Source organism: Coregonus clupeaformis, chromosome 8 (assembly GCF_020615455.1).
Source record: "Coregonus clupeaformis isolate EN_2021a chromosome 8, ASM2061545v1, whole genome shotgun sequence".
Lineage (NCBI taxonomy): Eukaryota > Metazoa > Chordata > Actinopteri > Salmoniformes > Salmonidae > Coregonus > Coregonus clupeaformis.
Genome location: NC_059199.1, coordinates 52,784,971 through 52,804,357, shown reverse-complemented (window position 1 = coordinate 52,804,357; position 19,387 = coordinate 52,784,971). Strand labels below are relative to the sequence as shown.

The 19,387-nt window shown below is 43.8% G+C and overlaps 1 protein-coding gene across 1 annotated transcript; it reads left to right on the top strand.

Annotated features, from left to right (window-relative positions):
* Positions 1-3,374: 3,374 nt before the first annotated feature.
* On the top strand, positions 3,375-18,624 carry LOC121572460 (serine/threonine-protein kinase D3). The gene is made up of 19 exons (XM_045222391.1): positions 3,375-3,510; positions 3,837-4,048; positions 7,583-7,721; positions 8,197-8,328; positions 8,585-8,742; positions 9,768-9,972; positions 10,218-10,307; positions 10,802-10,940; positions 11,124-11,247; positions 11,344-11,421; positions 11,650-11,863; positions 12,225-12,253; positions 12,414-12,486; positions 12,619-12,725; positions 12,848-13,009; positions 13,188-13,286; positions 13,385-13,652; positions 14,805-14,890; positions 17,907-18,624. The coding sequence occupies exons 1-19, from the start codon at positions 3,453-3,455 to the stop codon at positions 18,069-18,071; spliced, it is 2,538 nt and encodes an 845-aa protein (XP_045078326.1). The 5' UTR covers positions 3,375-3,452; the 3' UTR covers positions 18,072-18,624.
* The last annotated feature ends 763 nt before the right edge of the window (positions 18,625-19,387 follow it).

Sequence of the window (19,387 nt, the reverse complement as noted above, 5' to 3'; positions counted from 1 at the left end):
GGGGAAATAACTTCTAGTCGAATGTATTACTTAGTCTCATTGACATCAAGTGAAAATGTTACTTAAGCCGAAGTTAGGATTTGCCCCTAAATCTATATCCTGATCTGTCCAGATTTGTTTGTACTCTAGCCAACTACACTATCATTTGTTGTCTTACCAGACAATTCTGAACGTGGTAAATAAGGCTGTGTTTACATAGGCAGCCCAATTCTGTTATTTCTTCCACCAATTGGTATTTTGACCAATCACATCAGATATTTTCACATCAGCTCTTTTTCAGAGCTGATCTGATTGGTCAAATGAACAATTAGTGAATAAAATATCAATTGGGCTGCCTGTGTGAACGCAGCCTAAGAGGTGGCAGAAGCACAAACAGATTTGAGACCAGGTTCGTATTCATTAGGCACCAAACTGAAGAAAATGGACTGAAACAGGGAGGGACAACCTGGACTTTTTCAATAAGAAATGCTCATTTTCTGTCGCTCCAAAAAGTTTTTCTACGATGTCCACTAAATGAATATGAGACTACACTCTAAAAAGTAAAGGTACCTGGAGGATCCTTTAGGGGTTCTTCAAATTGAAACTGGGGGGGAACCAGTTTCAGCCCCCCCCTATTATTATTATTATTATTATTATTAATAATAATACACTTAACAATAGCAACAATAACACAATATTTTAGTTGTCAGTGTTTATTAGGATTTTAGTGGCAAAGCTGAATAAAATAATCCAAATATAAGGTAAACTCCCAGCAGAGCCCCAAGTCCATGGGTATATCCTCTGGCATGTTGATGTTCTCTGTATCCATAGCCAGAATGATTTTGCAGTGCATGGTGATCGAACAGGTTTCCTGTTATATTCATCAGAGGTGTAGGGAGGGTGAAGTCTGTGAATCCAAACAATAGTAATTATATAGATGATTAACAAAACATGCACATGACAGTATTCATACCTTGGCTTTTGTGGTAAATGTGAATGAATAAAACTATTTTGATAATGGTTTTCATACACATACCTTGTCCATAATGTAGAGGCCTATGGGATTTTCCTTGAAGAGGTAAGGGAAGAGGATTGTACATGTGATCTGCATAACATACCAATACCAATTGACATACATTTGTATGCCTCCTCGTCTGTAAACCTACAGACACAAAAGTGAGCAGTTCAGTCATCTGCACCCAATACAGCTAGCCTTCAACATATACTAATTGCATACATATTCTTACCTCTGTTGATTGATATCTATTGAATTGTATCCATTTTATGTTTTAGAAAGATTTGCACAAATATGAAAAGAGAGATGGTATCATCATAAAACAATATCAATTTAGATCATACAAGGGACAAACCTTACCTTAAATTGTGGAGATCTTTAAATTTTTCAGTTAAGTGCCTGCACCTGCTGTCCTTTCAAATTCAAATCCAAATGTTTCAGTTGGGCAGTTAGGTTCTTGCAAGAACCCCCACCAACTAATGGGGTTCCTCGATGAACCCCACCTCCTATGGGGTTCTTGGAAGAACCTTTTGGGGGCAATTGTCAGTGCCAAGAACCCTAAGGTTCTTCAAAGAACTTTGAGGATCTTAGAAGAAGCTTTGTTGAATCCCCTCATTTTTAGAGTGTAGGCTAACTTAGTTCAGCTCAGTCCTGGGGGAAATGCTGACATGGGACAAACATTAACAGTGCATGTAGCCCTTAGGCACTGTGCAGTACAATCTCCAGACAGTATGGAATGCATGGACACCGCTACCACAGCACAATTTTACTCCAATCAAATTAGATCTCCACATAGTTGTACAGCTCTCTGATTAGTTTAGAGAGTTACAGTATCTGTTTCTTTAAGAGGTTAGCGTTGGGCAAACCGTAGGTAACTATCAATGCTTCTAGTTCTTGTAACTTCTGTTCTCTTTCCTTGGTTGGCGTTTACTGAATATGTGAGCATGATGTGTCCAACTCTTTTTATATAAAACAATGATCCCTTATTATCACTACTGTTGATTGGAATGAATCAGATTGGTTTACAGAAAACCGCTTTAGGATGAGCTAATCAATGACCGTCCTCTCACCAAACGTTGTCATCATTAGGTCTATTCTTGTCTGTGATTGGCTCCAACCTCAAGTGAAGATGTGCAGGGTAGTATTGTTGTACACTGAATGGTTGATGATTTAAATGTTGGGGTTTTACTTTTATCATGGGAGATGGGATGGAGGAACTGGAAGCAGGGGGTTGACAGTGCACTGTGTTGTGTTGGCTCTTTAATTGTTTTATTTGTAAGACTGATACCAAGAGACTTGGCCACAGAATGTATATTACTGTATGTCTTTGAGAAGGAGAGTGGTCTTAACGATTTGCAGCTTCTGATTGTGTTGCTAGTGCTTTGTGATGTGGGGAATGGGGATGGGACGTAATGTTGATTTTTACTGGGAGGAGAGAAATTATGGAACAAAACCTAAAGTGTGTGACATACAGACTAGCAGGGCTGAGGAAGAGAAGACTGAAGAATGATAAGCGGAAAGAGATGTGAAGTGCTGTTAGGTGACAAGTGAGAATCAGTGACTAAAAAGAAATGGTACATTGGAGAGAAGTATTGGGGAAAGTGCTTTGTTTCAATGCAGCAAATAATGTACAGAATTGCCAATGTATGACCTCTGTCGCTGTCACACACACTCAAACTTACTCTCAACATGTACAAACACATTATTTCAAACACACGCCTACATCCATCCCCACGCAGTCTAGATATGTAAAAGTCAGTGGACTGTAGTTTATAGATCTCTAAAGATGCTGTATTTATACACAAACGAATGTTTAAATGAAAAACACACATATACCTAAACGCAGTGCTTCTCTTCCAAATATATACCACATGTAGAAGTAAAAACACCGCTCACCATCTGTGAGTCAGTGTGTTACTATGGGAACTGTAGAACGTAGCCATGCGGTGGAGGGATAGGGGTATGTGATGCACTCGACTTCAGTATATCGTATCTCATTGTTAAGGGGCCAACAACCTTGTATATTTTATTAAAGGTTCAATAAAGAAAAACTTTTCAAACTGATCCTGATCTGTTTGTGTGGTGTCATTCTTTTGACACAATTAAACAGCTTGTTTGAAATGAGTTTGAAATGCACATCTTGCATGTATAACTAGGGGCATACTGGAACACGAGATCAAGTTGTACTCCACATAAACCAACAAACGAGTTTGACATTTATTGGATAAATGATAATGGTGGACCAGGCTTCTGGTAAGTATCAGGTTGACGTCTGTGTGTGTGCTCACATTCTGGGCTGAGGGTGTTACTCAGTGGTTTCCTGTCACTTATAAGCCTACAGCCTCACATGAGGAAACCAAATCCACCAGTGTGCTTCTGAAGAAATGGTTAAGAACAGTAACTACTGTTAATTTGTTAAGGTGTCTTTTGAACAAGGACAGGCGATCGGGCTGCTAAGATGGATCTTTTAATGCCCGGAAGGTGTAAACTAGACTGTATGGACTCTGAATTATCAAGTAAGGCGGTTTCCCTCACCAAAAGTACTGTGCAGTATCTCGGTAGCCATGTTAGTCTGATTGAACTTAGAACAGAAAATCTAGTACGTCAATATGCTCTGTTATTTTGTTCACTTATTGACAAGCTCAGTGCCTGTGAAGTACATTCAGTTGCTGTGTATGTAGGAAATGTGCTATATGAATAAATGTTATTTTTATATGAAGTGTACCTGTGCATCCATGAGCCATCAGTACTTCTATTCGTGACATATCTTTTAATTCTCTCCTATAAGTGCACCGCTGTATTTGTCATACCTCTCTAACGTTATCTCTATCTGCACCTATAGGTTCTCTCTCCAGCATGTCAGTGACCCCATCTAGCCCAGGTACCTCTGGTCGACCTCCCCACCCCGCCGCCCCCGGGCCCCTCCAGGCCCCTCTCGGCCCTGTCTTGGTCCAGTTCCAGCTAGGCCTCTTCAGGGAGGTGGTATGGGTGCATGGAGGACAGCTCAGCTTTCGCCACGCCAAGAGACTGGCGGCAGAGATCATAGAACGCAAGGTAAACATCCCCAGCCAGCCCCCCCCCAGTCTAGAGTAGTTTAGCCAATTCATTTAACTATTGGTGTGATGCAATACAGTAATTAAACATTTACATTTTAGTCATTTAGCAGACGCTCTTATCCAGAGCGACTTACAGTTAGTGAGTGCATACATTATTTTTTTTATACTGGCCCCCCGTGGGAATCAAACCCACAACCCTGGCTAAATCTGTCTTTCTCTGCCTCTATCTCTCTCGCTCCCTCTGTCTTTTGTGCTCTCTCTCTCTCTGTCTGTCTGTCTGTCCCTACCACACCTCAGTGAGAGATAGCCCTGTTACTGTGTCAGCCATCGGGGCTGCTGTGTGGTTTAGCTGTGTCTACAGCTTACTTTCCAACCACAGCCTCCCCTCCTGCATCACACACACATGCATGCACGTTCACACACACCTCTCCCTGCTCAAGCTAGGGTTAGGTTCACTGCCTGGTATGACAACTGCTCTGCCTCCGACCGCAAGGCACGAGGGTAGTGCGTACAGCCCAGTATATCACTGGGGCCAAGCTTCCTGCCATCCAGGACCTATATACCAGGCGGTGTCAGAGGAAGGCCCTAAAATTGTCAAAGACTCCAGCCACCCTAGTCATATACTTTTTTCTGATACCGCACGGCAAGTGGTACCGGAGCGCCAAGTCTAGGTCCAAAAGGCTTCTTATCAGCTTCTACCCCAAGCCATAAGACCCCTGAATAGCTAATCAAATGTCTACCCGGACTATTTGCATTGTCCCCCACCCACCCCCTCTTTTACGCTGCTGCTACTCTCTGTTTATTATCTATGCATAGTCACTTTAACTCTACCTACATGTACATATTACCTCAATTACCTCGACTAACCTGTGCCCCCACACATTGACTCTGTACTGGTACCCCCTGTATATAGCCTCGTTACTGTTATTTTACTGCTGCTCTTTCATTATTTGTTATTTCTTTATTATTTTACTTACCTTTTATTTACTTAACACTTATTTTTCTTAAAACGGCATTGTTGGTTAAGGGCTTGTAAGTAAGCATTTCACTGTAAGGTACACTACACCTGTTGTATTCAGCGCATGTGACAATTACAATTTGATTTGATTTAGAGTTAAGGTTAGGTTTAAAGTTAGTGCTAGGGTTATGGTAAGGGTACAGGTTAGGGGTTTGGGAAAATAGGATTTTGAATGGGACTGAATTGTGTGTCCCCACAAGGTTAGTTATACAAGTGTGTGTGTGTGTGTGTGTGTGTGTGTGTGTGTGTGCATACGTGCAATGTACTGTATGTGTGTGTCTGTGTCTGTGTAGGTGTCTTTGACCATGGTACTTCCCTGCGGAGCAGAAAGAGGAACTGTCCCTCCCTACCTTCAGGCTATGCTCAAACCCTACACCTCAACCCGAGCACTCTGTTCTGTCACCTCTGGTCTTTCAGCTCCCACTCAGCCCAATCCAAGCTCTTCTCTGTCCTGGCACCCCAATGGTGGAACCAGCTTCCCCTTGAAGCTAGGACAGCAGAGTCCCTGCCCATCTTCCGAAAACATCTGAACCCCTACCTCTTCAAAGAGTACAGTGCCTTTGGAAAGTATTCAGACCCCTTGACTTTTTCACATTTTGTTAGTTTACAGCCTCATTCTAAAATTAATTAAATCGGGTTTTTCCCTGATCAATCTACAGACAATACCCCATAATGACAAAGCAAAACGTTTTTATTTTTTTATTTTGGCTAATTTATATACTAAAGAAACAACTGAAATATCACATTTACTAAAGTATTCAGACCCTTTACTCAGTACTTTGTTGAAGCACCTTTGGCAGTGATTACAGACTCTAGTCTTCTTGGGTAAGATGCTACAAGCTTGGCACACCTGTATTTGGGGAGTTTCTCCCATTCTTCTCTGCTGATCCTCTAAAGCTCTGTCAGGTTGGATTGGGAGCGTTGGTGCACAGCTATTTTCAGGTCTCTCCAGAGATGTTCTATCAGGTTCAAGTCCGGGCTCTGGCTGGGCCACTCGAGCATTCAGAGACTTGTCCCGAAGACACTCCTGCGTTGTCTTGTTGGAAGGTGAACCTTTGCCCCAGTCTGAGGTCCTGAGTGCTCTGGAGCAGGTTTTCATCAAAGATCTCTCTGTACTTTGCTCCGTTCATCTTTGCCTCGATCCTGACTAGTCTCCCAGTCCCTGTCGCTGAAAAACATCCCCACAGCATGATGCTGCCACCACCATACTTCACCGTAGGGATGGTGCCAGGTTCCCTCCAGACATGACGCTTGGCATTCAGGCCAAAGAGTTCAATCTTGGTTTCATCAGACCAGAGAAACTTGTTTCTCATGGTCTGAGAGTCTTTAGGTGCCTTTTGGCAAACTCCAAGCGGGCTGTCATGTGCCTTTTATTGAGGAGTGGCTTCTGTCTGGCCACTCTACCCTAAAGACCTAATTGGTGGAGTGCTGCAGAGATGGTTGTCCTTCTGGAAGGTTCTCCCATCTCCACAGAGGAACTCTAGAGCTCAGTCAGAGTGACCATTGGGTTCTTGGTCACCTCCCTGACCAAGGCCCTTCTCCCCCGATTGCTTAGTTTGGCCGGGCTGCCAGCTCTAGGAAGAGACTGGGTGGTTCCAAACTTCTTCCATTGAAGAATGATGGAGGCCACTGTGTTCTTGGGGACCTTCAATGCTGCAGACATTTTTTGATACCCTTCCCCAGATCTGTGCCTTGACACAATCCTGTCTCGGAGCTTTACGGACAATTCCTTCAACCTCATGGCTTGGTTTTTGCTCTGACATGCACTGTCAACTGTGGGACCTTATATAGACAGGTGTGTGCCTTTCCAAATCATGTCCAATCAATTGAATTTACCACAGGTGGACTCCAATCAAAGTTGTAGAAACATCTCAAGGATGACCAATGGAACAGGGTGCACCTGAGCTCAATTTCGAGTCTCATAGCAAAGGGTCTGAATACTTATGTAAATAAAGTATTTCTATTTTTTATTTATAATACATTTGCAAAAATGTCTAAAAACCTGTTTTTCGCTTTGTCATTATGGGGTATAGTGTGTAGATTGCTGAGGAAATAGTTTTATTTAATCCATTTTAGAATAAGGCTGTAATGTAACAAAATGTGGAAAAGGTCAAGGGGTCTGAATACTTCACTGTGTGTGAACCTGTATGTGGTCTGTGTGAATAATCTGGAAATCCCCCCAGAGGTAATTGCACATTGCCTGTTTTTGGTAGCAAACATACAAACAAACGGTCAGAAAGCCTGAAAATGAACCCACACTCAAACTTGTTTCCATCACATTTGAATATCTAACGACATCGACGGTTGACATCCCTCACATTGTTCCATGACCATTCTCTCTCTATAATGGCCTCCTCCTCACTCAACGCCCACTTTCTGTCTGTCTAGTGCCTGTCTGTCTGCAAGCTTTTGATTATGCATATCAGGATGAAAAACCAGACAGAACCAGGTTCACCTTCCAACAAGACAACAACCCTAATTGATTGATTGATTGATTATGTCTGTGTATTTTAGGCTCCAGAATGCAGTGTGGTAGGTGTAGGGGAGAAGGTCCTCCTGTTCAGACACCAGCCTGGCTCAGAACCCCTCCTCCACAGACTCACGGACCAGGATGCACTGCAGGATGGCGACCAAATAGAGGTCATCCTCTCAGGTCAGACTGGGGTCGTGTCTTAAGTAGCATTCTATTCCCTTTATAGCGCACTACTTTTGACCGAGGCCCGCATAGTGAGTCTACTTACTTACTAGTTTAACGCCTCGATCAGACCGACAGCGTCATTGCATTTTTGTAATTATATATATTTTTTCTAACCAGAGCCTTGCAGCATTGTGTTGCAGAGGCGGTTGCAGTGTGTTCCGTGTTCTATGTGGTGCATACGTTGGATTTATCCAACGTATGCATCAAATTGTATGCGTAGACTTGACAGAAATAGTAGTAAAAGGTGAATGTTGAACATTTATTGCACACATATCCACAAACATTTTGGATTACATAATGAAAAAAGTTTGACTGCAGAAATTATTACACAGCATTGATGCAATGATGCTGTCGGTCTGATCAAAGCATTAGCGTCCTAGGTTATTGAGTCTATAGCGATAGAATATCTGCTTATTCTGATCTGACTCAGGATCAGCTGCTGTGACAGAGATGAAGATCCGCCCACACTCCCTGGCTGTCCAATCATATCGCACCCCCACCTTCTGTCACCACTGTGGGGAGATGCTGTGGGGACTGGTACGTCAAGGGTTAAAATGTGAAGGTAAGGAAGTGGATACAGTACAACTTTTTCCATATATCCTATCTTTAATCACAGTGTGCAACTTCAGTATTTGTTGAATTGCATTGAATTCTTAATCGTATCTATCTTTGTACCTCAATCTATTTTGCAATTCTCAGATTCTGTCTCAATTCTGTCTCACATCTCTCTCTCTCTCTCTCTCTCTCTCTCTCTCTCTCTCTCTCTCTCTCTCTCTCTCTCTCTCTCTCTCTCTCTCTCCGTCCTCCTCTCTCTGTAGGTTGTGGGTTAGACTTCCATAAGCGCTGTGCGCTGCAGTTGCCTAATGACTGTAGCCGTGCGCGGCGTCGTGTGTGTGGCCCCAGCCTGTCCCTGTTCCCCCCTGGCAGGCCCCGGACGCACTCCCTCTCCACACCTGCAGGTGGCAGTCTAGAGGAGGTCAGCATGCATAGAGATGCAGTGAGCTCCAAAAGTATCGAGACAGTGACAAATGTTTTGTTGTTTTGGCTCTGTACTCCAGCATTTTGGATTTGAAAGGATACAATGACTATGAGGTTAAAGGGCTGACTGTCAGCTTTAATTTGAGGGAATCTTCATCCATATCAGGTGAACCGTTTAGAAATTACAGCAGTTTTTGTACGTTGTCCCCCCATTTTAGTGGACCAAAAGTATTGGGACGAATTTCATCATGTGTATTAAAGTAGTCAAGTTTAGTATTTGGTCCCATATTCCTAGCATGCAATGATTACATCAATCTTGTCTCTACAAACTTGTTGGATGCATTTGCTGTTTGTTTTGGTTGTGTTTCAGATTATTTTGTACCCAATAGAAATTAGTGGTAAATAATGTATTGTGTCATTTTGGAGTCACTTTTATTGTAAATAAATAGAAAATGTTTCTAAACACTTCTACATTAATGTGGATGCTACCATGGTTACGAATAGTTCTGAATGAATTGTGAATAATGATGAGTGAGAAAGTTACAGACGCACAAATATCATACCCCCAAGACATGCTAACCTCTCACCATTACAATAACAGGAGAGGTTAGCATTTTTTGGGGGGGGGTATGATATTTATGCCTCTGTAACTTTCTCACTCATCATAATTCACGATTCATTCAGGATTATCCGTAATCATAGTAGCATCCACATTAATGTAGAAGTGTTTAGAAACATACACTGGAGTGGTTGATGTCATAGACTTGCATACATTCTATTTAATTCTACGTCAGCAACACTTATCATGTATTCAAATGGATGCACCTATTCAACTATTTTACAGGGCAATATTGGGTGATTCTAACAGCAACAAATCAAAAAAGACCTGAAATCTCTTATTATCTCTCTTATTATCTTTCTTTCTGCCCCAATCTTTTCCTTCCTCCCTTCCTTTCATCTCCCTCTCTTTTTTTTCTCCCTCACCCCCTCCTCCCTCTCTGCTCTCTTCCCCTCCCCCTCTAGATCAGTATGTCCAAGCCCAGGTCCAGACCCCCGTCATGGACAGATCACCAGGTGTGGCTTGGGGTGGGCCAGGGAAAGGGTGGTGAGGCGGGCAGGGCTAGGGTGCCCCACACCTTCCACATCCACAGCTACACCAAGCCCACCGTGTGCCAACACTGCCGCCACCTCCTCAAAGGCCTCTTCCGCCAGGGCCTACAGTGCTCTGGTGAGATGGGTCAGGGGGCATAGTTCAGATAGGGCGTGTGGTTATGGGAGCAGCTGATATATTTAGGTTTTATTTAGGGGTGATGCTTTCTCTAATCGTACGTTTCTGAAGCGGGTATGTCGATCACTTGGTCAGATTTCACATTTTGTGTTATTTCTGTGTCAGTAATCTTTATGTACTGAAGTTGACCTCTCTCTTTCTCACACTCCCTCTCCCTCTCGCTCTCTCTCGCTTTCTCTCTCCAGACTGTAAGCTGAACTGCCATCGTCGCTGTGAGTCCTCCCTGGTCCCCTCTGACTGTCCTGGAGAGAGGATGAACACCAATGGGGAAGGAGGTGAGAGACAAGGTCTCAGAGCAAGACAGGCCACTGAACGTATTAACCAATGGAGTCCATGTCGAACATGCTTAAAGGAAAAGTTTACTTTTTTTTAACCTAAACTCTATTTTTGAAGTAAATGGCATGCTATAGAAGTGTCCAGACACTTGTTTAGCGATTATTTCCGTTGGCGTTTATAATAGGACGTATTTGAGTGCTTTTGTTCATGTTTTTCTGTGCCCCTACAACTGCGGAACAAACATGAGGAAGTCTATCGCTGGTTGGGTAAGTTTCTCAAAACCGAGTAAAATAAATCACAAAAAAAGTGTCTGGACACTTCTATGACATTTACATCAAAAATAAAGATTTGGTTGATAAAAAGTGAAATTGTCCTTTAAATTATACATTCCATGTACATGCTTTGACAAGACAGTAGAACTGCCATTCTTCACATTGACTCAAACAGTGCCTCAGTAGCTTAATATTGATGTAGGAAGTGTTGTGACACACAGACTCAGTGTCCAGTCTCGGCTACAAGAACGAAACAGAGGACGATGAGGAGGATATGAGCTTGAGTATAACATCACTAGAAGACTATGACGACAAGCCATCTACTGAGGACCCATTTGCTGAGAACAAGCCACCAATCATGTAAGATATATTTTTTTAATGGCTATGATAGGATGTCAAGTTCAGTATGTTTCCATTATGAGTTTTGATGATAATAATAATTTGAGTATGTAGTACATGAGTGTCTGTCATTGAAGTTGTAGCTGAAGTTGTCAAAAGTGATCTCTTTCTCCATCTCTTCTTCCTTCCTTCCCTCCCTCTCAGTCCGTGTTTCAGTAGTTACATTCCTCTAATGCGGGTAGTCCAGTCTGTCCGTCACACTAAAAGACGGGCCAGTGGAGTACTGAGAGAGGGCTGGCTACTGCATCACACCAACACTGACACACTGGTGAGAACACGCACGCATGCATACACACACACACACACACACACACACACACACAGAGAAAACACTTACACTTTACTTTCCCGTTGTTTCTGTCAGAGGAAACGTCATTACTGGATATTGGACTGGAAGAGTATCACTCTGTACCAGAACGAGAGCAACACCAAGTACTACAAGGTAGGTTCAATGGGGAAGAAAGATCCATCTATCATTCTAGCATTTACCAAACCAAGGCCAGTCAGTCACCTCAACTCTACAGTACTGACCTCTTGTGGCCAAATAAAACATCAACAAAATGTTTTCTTCTTCCTCCCTCCTCTCTCACTCTTTCTCTCCCTTTTCTTCCCTTCTCCGCACCCTCTCCTATTTCCCTTTCTCTATCTTCATTCCTCCCCCCCTCTCTAGGAGCTTCCTCTTTCTGAGGTGCTGCAGGTACTAGGCCCCGCCCAGCTGTCTGTCCCCTTGTTGCCAGGCAACAGTGCCCACTCCTTCGAAGTGGTGACGGGCACGCTGGTATACTGTGTGTTGGCGGGCAGCGACGGACAGGCCTGGGAGACCGCCTTACGCCAGGCTCTGATGCCCCTACAGAACAGCGGGCAGGTGGGCAAACAGGGACAAGGTGAGTCAGAGAGGTAGCATGTTTGGACTGAGGTACTATAGTATTGTTCAGAGATATGCCAATGACTGACATCAGAGCCAAGTAATAAGAGAGTTTGGTCATTGCGGGTTCTGTGAACGTTCTGTGGGCCCACTCCCACGACTCACCTCCATGGTGTCCTGTGTCAGTTGGCCAAACTCTCTAGGGCTCTGAGTGAAATGCCAATGGATGGTCTCTCACATTGTTTTGCATAAAGGTTTTAAAGTAAAGTTGGCATCATCCTTATGCATGTTAGACTTAGTTCATGTCCATGGTCATGTTCTTTAACAATGGTGAGATTGACAATTGGTGACTGATAAAGAAAAAACTATTTCTGTTATAGACCATGGACCCCAGAATGGAAAAATACCGGTAAGTGTGTGGGGTGGGTGACTGATGGATATTGAGTATGAGCTCTTGAGTCTCATTGTCTGAAATGGATAGATGAGTAACTAACACTGTATTTGTTTGTATTGCGCAGATTTGTATTTATGTTTGTGTGTGTGTATTTATGTTTGTGTGTGTCATTCAGGATGTCAGCTCAGTGTATCAGATCTTCACTGATGAGGTGCTGGGTTCAGGACAGTTCGGAGTGGTGTATGGAGGTGGGTTTGACGTTACACTAGAATAAATACTTTCTCTACCATTACCTGTTAGGCGCAATGAGTTTCTTCTAGATTATATAGGGTATTATCATTGTATTACTTGGCTAGCTGAGATTCTGCTCACGTCCCCAGGCACCCACAGACAGTCTGGTCGGCCAGTGGCCATCAAGGTCATCGACAAAACCCGTTTCCCTACCAAACAGGAGAGACAGTTGAGGAACGAGCAGGCAATTCTACAGGTGAAGGTTCTGGATTTGTGTGTTTGTATTACATTTGTGTTACAGGGAGGTACAGTATTCGAAATGAACATCCCATTGTCATATTTGTTTCCCCTTCAATATGTGTGTGCGCGTGTGTCCAGAATCTGTCCCACCTCGGTATAGTTCTACTGAAGGGCATGTTTGAGACCATGGAACACGTCTTCATTGTCATGGAGAAGCTCCATGGCGATATGCTGGAGATGATTCTGTCCAATGAGAAGGGCCGACTGCCAGAGCGCACCACACGCTTCTTGGTTACACAGGTACTGGCCACATAGCGATAGAATATAGACTATTTCTTCAACAGTCTGCGGTATTCAAGTAGTGCCTCTACGGGGGAAAAGTAGTGCCTTTTATAATACATTTGATGCATACCTCAATATGTAAAATTCAGTTGATTTTGAATTTCTTGTTGACTCACAGACTAGTGTGTGTGTGTAGATTCTAGAGGCCCTGCGATACCTGCATTTCAAACACATCGCTCACTGTGACCTGAAACCTGAGAATGTACTGCTGGCCTCCCCAGACCCCTTCCCTCAGGTCAGTGTGTGTTTGTGTGTGCGTGCATGTGCATCAGTTTGTCTGTGAAGACTGTCTACTCCTTCCATCAGGCTTCACAGCAACTCCTCTCCCCTCAGGTAAAGCTGTGTGACTTTGGTTTTGCCCGCATCATCGGCGAGAAGTCATTCCGCCGGTCGGTTGTGGGCACGCCGGCCTACCTGGCACCCGAGGTCATCAGTAGCCATGGTTACAACCGCTCGCTGGACATGTGGGCGGTGGGTGTGGTCCTGTACGTCAGCCTGAGCGGAACATTCCCCTTCAACGAAGATGAGGACATCAGACAACAGATCACCAACGCTGCCTTCATGTACCCTCGCCTGCCCTGGTCTAACATCTCACTAGAGGGTAAGTTTATTCCCCTGGAAGGACCAATGCAAGCAAAAGAGCCCCATAATGATCATCAGTGATCCACCACCATATTTTACTGTTTTTTCTGGCAACCCTTCCAAAGAGCCTATTGGAATGGGGATGGTGTCTAATTGTAGTTTTGGAATCTTGGTGACCCCAAGATGCCACCAAGTTCTAGAATTCTCCAGCTGTGGCCCTTGGACTTTTCTTTGCCTCCCAAACCATCTTCCTCTACCAGGCAAGTTTACCACTGTTCCAGCGGTTTTAAACATCTTAATTATTGCCCTAATAGTGGTAAGTGGTATACTGTATTTTGTTTTTTAGCTGTTTGTACCTGATTTATGAAGGTCAACAACCATTTGTCTCTTTTCGTTTGTGAGTTCTTTGCCTTTCCCCATGGTGGTGGATGACAAATGGATTTTACATACGTATTACCTCATTTTTATACCCCAGTGAAACAGGAAGCCATGGAAGGCCACAATACAGTTCCTTAAGTTTATATGAACTTAAAGTTGAATGTTAATGCAGATTTCATTTTCGATAAGATTCTTAAGAAGTGCCAATCATTTTGAGACCTATCTTTTTGAGATATAACAATTATTACTTGTTAAAGAAAATCTCTTTCTCTGGGCAATTGTATTAGTATAAAATAATATCATTTTCAAATTGTTCTGAGCGTATAATATAGCTCAGTATTTTGATAATTTTTCGTTTATCTTTATCAAGGATGCCAATAATTTTGGAGGTGACTGTATGTATCAATTTTACTTCACGACCCCTCAACCCCCCTTCTCCTATGGGTATGGTGGCTCGCCCAGGGAGGTTGTTTCACAAAAGTGTCTCCCTCAGAAATATTAAGTAGGTCTGTACCCCCGCCTGCCTTGGGCTAACAAATCACTAGAGGATAAGTATGTACCCCCACCTGCCCTGGGCTAACATATCACTAGAGGATAATTATATTCTCGCCTGCACTGGGCTAACATCACACTAGAGGGTGAGCAGGGTTTCCCCCTAGTGTTTTGTCTAAGGCGGGGAGCAGAAACCAATCAGCATTCAAACATCATTTTCTTTCCATAGCCCTGGGCTAACATTTTATCTGTGAGGGGGTAGAATCAGTCTCTCATGACGTTCTCATCTCTCTCTCTCTAGCGGTGAGTCTGATCAACAACCTGCTCCAGGTTGCAGTAAGACGTAGGTTCAGTGTGGGAAAAGCAATGGGACACCCCTGGCTACAGGTAAGAGACCTCAACTTCTCCTAACATAAACACTTTAAGGCTCAGACACACCAAGGATATTGACTGCTGAGAGGTACTTAGCACCTCTTGTTGGCAGTTAACTTTTTGTTGTTCACAAATACGCCACCGATCCGATTGTCAAAATACTCCACACCACAAGCTTGTTGGGCTTGTACCTACTGTAGATAGCTAATGTTAGCCAACTAGCAAGATGCACTAATAATGTTGTTAGCTAGCTATAATTTGTAGTAATCAGGGACGGCTTGTTCAATAGGGCGATATGGGCGACGCACTGCCAAACGGGAAAAGGAAGGGATTTTTTTTCTAATCAATTATATCACGGCAACAGCAGTTATCAGTGTTCACGTCTGATCTGCCAGCCACTAAATGTCAAATCAGGCTAAAGTCGTGCTTCAAATGGCCCCGCCCGTTTTTTGGGCGATTTCAGTCAGGTTGAAAATCGCCCAGAAGTCTCTCATAGCCTGTCATGTAAAATCTATTTTTTTCACATTTCAAAGCTTTCAATACATTCTCTATGGGTGTCTGTGGGCATGCACTTACGCGCTTTCGTCATACGTGACGTAACGTTGAACGTAACTAAGACAATGGCGGCTAGCAGCGTCTATGTTGCGACCTGCAGTGTGGCGTTATTTTATGTTTTTAATTTGTAGACTTAGTTTACAAACATTCTGCAAACATTCTGCTTTGGACTGATCTTCGGTTTTGGACTGATCTTGTTGATCGTGTACATACCCGCTACGAACGGACTAAATAATGAAAACGCTGCTGGCAGCGGAATCCCAATACAGCTGGGAGACTTGGCTGGATGACAGAGTCCCGGACAGAGAGGTACAGAGTCCCGGACAGAGAGGTGGAGCCGGCCGGCTTCACCCTGGTCAGAGCGGACCGCGATCCTGGTAAGAGAGCGACTCTGTACCCCGACATTGAACTGCTTTCTGTGTCATTGAACCTTACTATTGTTGATAAAACAAGTTTACTGGAGAACGGAGACCAAGTAGAGACTTTTGGACAAGGTGGATAATTGTATAATATAAGGCAGTTTATTCAGAGGTAAAGATATCTGGAATCGCGTGCACGGACCCGTTCGTCAAACTCGTAGGGAGTTTATCAGAAGAGCCCCTAAACATTGTGTGCTGACATTTTATACAATAAAATGAAGTAGGTTGAATCTAGTAGTTCTGATCTTCTGATTGGTCCTGATGAGTTGGGCGAGGTCACCTCCAGGCTAGTGTCACTGTTGCATTGGCTCTGAGTCGGGTTCTCTGTCTTCAGATGTTCAGCCTAAGAGAAGAGGATTTGTGTGTGTGTGTGTGTGTTTGTTATCAGTGTGTGTGTGTGTGTGTGTGTGTGTGTTTGTTATCAGTGATGATGTGTGTGTGTGTGTGTGTGTGTTTATCAGTGATGATGTGTGTGTGTGTGTGTGTGTGTGGGTGTGTGTGTGTGTGTCCTCAGGGCAAGAACTCGTGAGTTGGAAGAACTGAGAGACCTATGGCGTGGGTGTTATCCTTAGCCACCTGCTGACAAGGCTGACAAGATAGGACTCTTGTTCATTGTATTGAATACAAAGGCCCAACACAAAATGGGTCATGCACAAGATTTTAGTCAGACCAAGCTATAACATTATATATTTACTACGACAGTACATTCAACCAAAAGCTAATATAACAAAGGCATCAGAGATTATTTATAATCTGTCACAGAAACTGGAATCCATCTCCCCAGATCAGTCAATAAATGCTTCTGGTATTGACTTATATGCTGCCCCTGTCTTCATGTTGTTGCTGGACATATCTTTTTTAAAATGTGTGTAGGTCACCTAAATCATCAGAAAAATTGCCCCTCCTGAGAATTTTTTCAGGAGCCGCCACTGGTAGTAATCCCTTGTTGATATGAGCCAGATGGCCACAACTAGATAACTTGCAAAATTATAATTAAATCCCAATGGATTCGTTTTTGAATGAAGCAGCTGCCTGTAAGTCAGTGGAGAAGCTAGCTAGCTAGCTAGCTATGTTGTGCTACTGGAAAATAATGGCGATGCTAACGTTAGCTAGAATGCGAACTGGCACTGGCTGTGTGGGATAGTGGAGAGTGGATTAAATTATGTATTATTCATCTTGCTAGATAGCTAGCTTAGTAGAGCATTTAGTGTTGTGTGCATTGTGCTGCACTTACCACCCCATTCGTTTCATATGAAGTGTTTGTGACTGCCTTGGTCAGTTGGCAAGCTAACGTTAGCTAGCTAACTAATGAGCTAGTGCACATTATCAAGCCTAACAAAACAAAAAACACTACTTCAAGCACAAAACTCCTTAGCTAGATGTAAAAAATAAAAAAAGTTAACACTTACTCTAGAAAAAAACAAGTATTATGCAGCTTTAATGTCTTAGAACAATTCTAATGAAAAGGTGGAGGATTACACGGGATACCCTTAGGTTCTTTTTAGTTTTTCTTGTCACCAGTTGGCTCCCTGCCACGTGGAGGTTTGTGCTCTCTGATTGGCTTAAAGTCAAGTTGTTGGACACTGCTGAGCATTGCGATTCTACAAGTAGAAACGACAGATTCTTTGGCACCAGTATGCAGCAGGTAGCCTATGTCTTTTGTTCTAGCAAGAGAAGTAATGGCCTCCTACTGTGGTAAGCATAGCCGCGGGAAGTAGGGGTGCTGCAACACCCCCTGATAAATCACATTTGAAAAATATCTCTGTGTGTCTGACATATTAGACAAGAAACTGAAAACCACTCAGAGCAGTTTGTAAGGCAATGGGTATAGCCTATAACAAGTGAGAAGGGTAGCCAGTTTTGTAACCCATTATGAATGGCCAGTCATTGACAGGCCATCTCTACATTTCACACCTCTTTCTCTCTCCCTTTATGTCCTTTTCTACTCTCCCTCTTCCCTCTAACCCTAGCTCCATTCCAGCTCAACACCAACACCAACCCTAGCCATAACCATACCCTTCTAACTCGTAACCATAACCCTAACCTTAACTCCCCAGGACTTCCAGTTGTGGTGTGACCTGAGGGAGTTTGAGAAGAGGATGGGCTGCAGGTACCTGACCCACGAGGGGGACGAGGACCGCTGGAGATGCCACGCCCTGGAGAGGGGCCTGGTCTTCCCCTCTCACCTCACCTGGACCCCCGGGCACGACGACAGCCTGTGACCCTAGGCCCAAAGGTGAAGGGTCGGACAAGATGGCTACTGGACTACTGGTGTGTTTCAGTGGTCATCAGCAAAAACAACTGTCTGGACGCTGTTAGTGGAAGGTGGAGTGGTGAGTCTGTTTTTATAGCAGTCTCATATAAAGACATCACCAGAAGAGATTACGACTCCGAATTCGGACGCGGTGACAAGTCCTGGACTTTATGGTGCCCTAGTGATGCCAGCTCTGGTAGTGGTTATTGTTTAATGCATAATAATATTAGGACTAATGTTTCAGGCCCTCTGTGCCCCAGAGTAGGAGTTTACCTGGATCACAAGGCAGGTACTCTGTCCTTCTACAAAATGTATCCTTCTCTTACACTATGACCCTCCTCCACAGAGTCCAGACCACATTCACTCAGCCCCTCTATCCTGAGTTTGGGCGGTATTGGTACGGTACTGCAGAGATATGTAAACTGTGGTAGAGGTGATGGTCTACATACTCTATATATACAAAAGTATGTGGACACCCCTTCAAATTAGTGGATTCGGCTATTTCAGCCACACCCGTTGCTGACAGGTGTATAAAATCGAGCACACAGCCATGCAATCTCCATAGACAAACATTGGCAGTAGAATGGCCTTACTGTAGAGCTCAGTGACTTACATCGGGGCACCGTCATAGGATGCCACCTTTCCAAAAAGTCAGTTTGTCAAATTTCTGCCCTGCCAGAGCTGCCCCGGTCAACTGTAAGTGCTGTTATTGTGAAGTAGAAACATCTAGGACCAACAACGGCTCAGCCACGAAGTGTTAGGCCTCACAATCCCACAGAACGGGACCGCCGAGTGTTGAAGCGCATAGCGTGTAAAAATCGTCAGTCCTCAGTTGCAACACTAACTACCGCGTTCCAAACTGCCTCTGGAAACAACATCAGCACAATAACTGTTTGTCGGGAGCTTCATGAAATGGGTTTCCATGGCTGAACAGCCACACACAAGCTTAAGATCACCTTGCGCAATACCAAGTGTCGGCTGGAGTGATGTAAAGCTCGCCGCCATTGGACTCTGGAGCAGTGGAAACGCGTTCTCTGGAGTGATGAATCACGCTTCACCATCTGGCAGTCTGACGGCCGAATCTGGGTTTGGCGGGTACCAGAAGAACGCTACCTGTCCCAATGCATAGTGCCAACTGTAAAGTTTGGTGGAGGAGGAATAATGGTCTGGGGCTGTTTTTCATGGTTCGGGCTAGGCCCCTTAGTTCCAGGGAAGGGAAATCTTAACCCTACAGCATACAATGACATTCTAGACGATTCTGTCCTTCCAACTTTGTGGCATCAG

What these genes read in the sequence shown, in the direction of transcription:
- LOC121572460 (XM_045222391.1), top strand. Translation starts at nt 3,453, where the DNA reads ATGGATCTTTTAATGCCCGGAAGGTGTAAACTAGACTGTATGGACTCT. An exon ending in GAGAACAAGCCACCAATCAT is followed by an intron (nt 10,941 to 11,123) that starts GTAAGATATATT and finishes CCTCCCTCTCAG; the next exon opens with TCCGTGTTTCAGTAGTTACA. An exon ending in TGGGACACCCCTGGCTACAG is followed by an intron (nt 14,891 to 17,906) that starts GTAAGAGACCTC and finishes TTAACTCCCCAG; the next exon opens with GACTTCCAGTTGTGGTGTGA.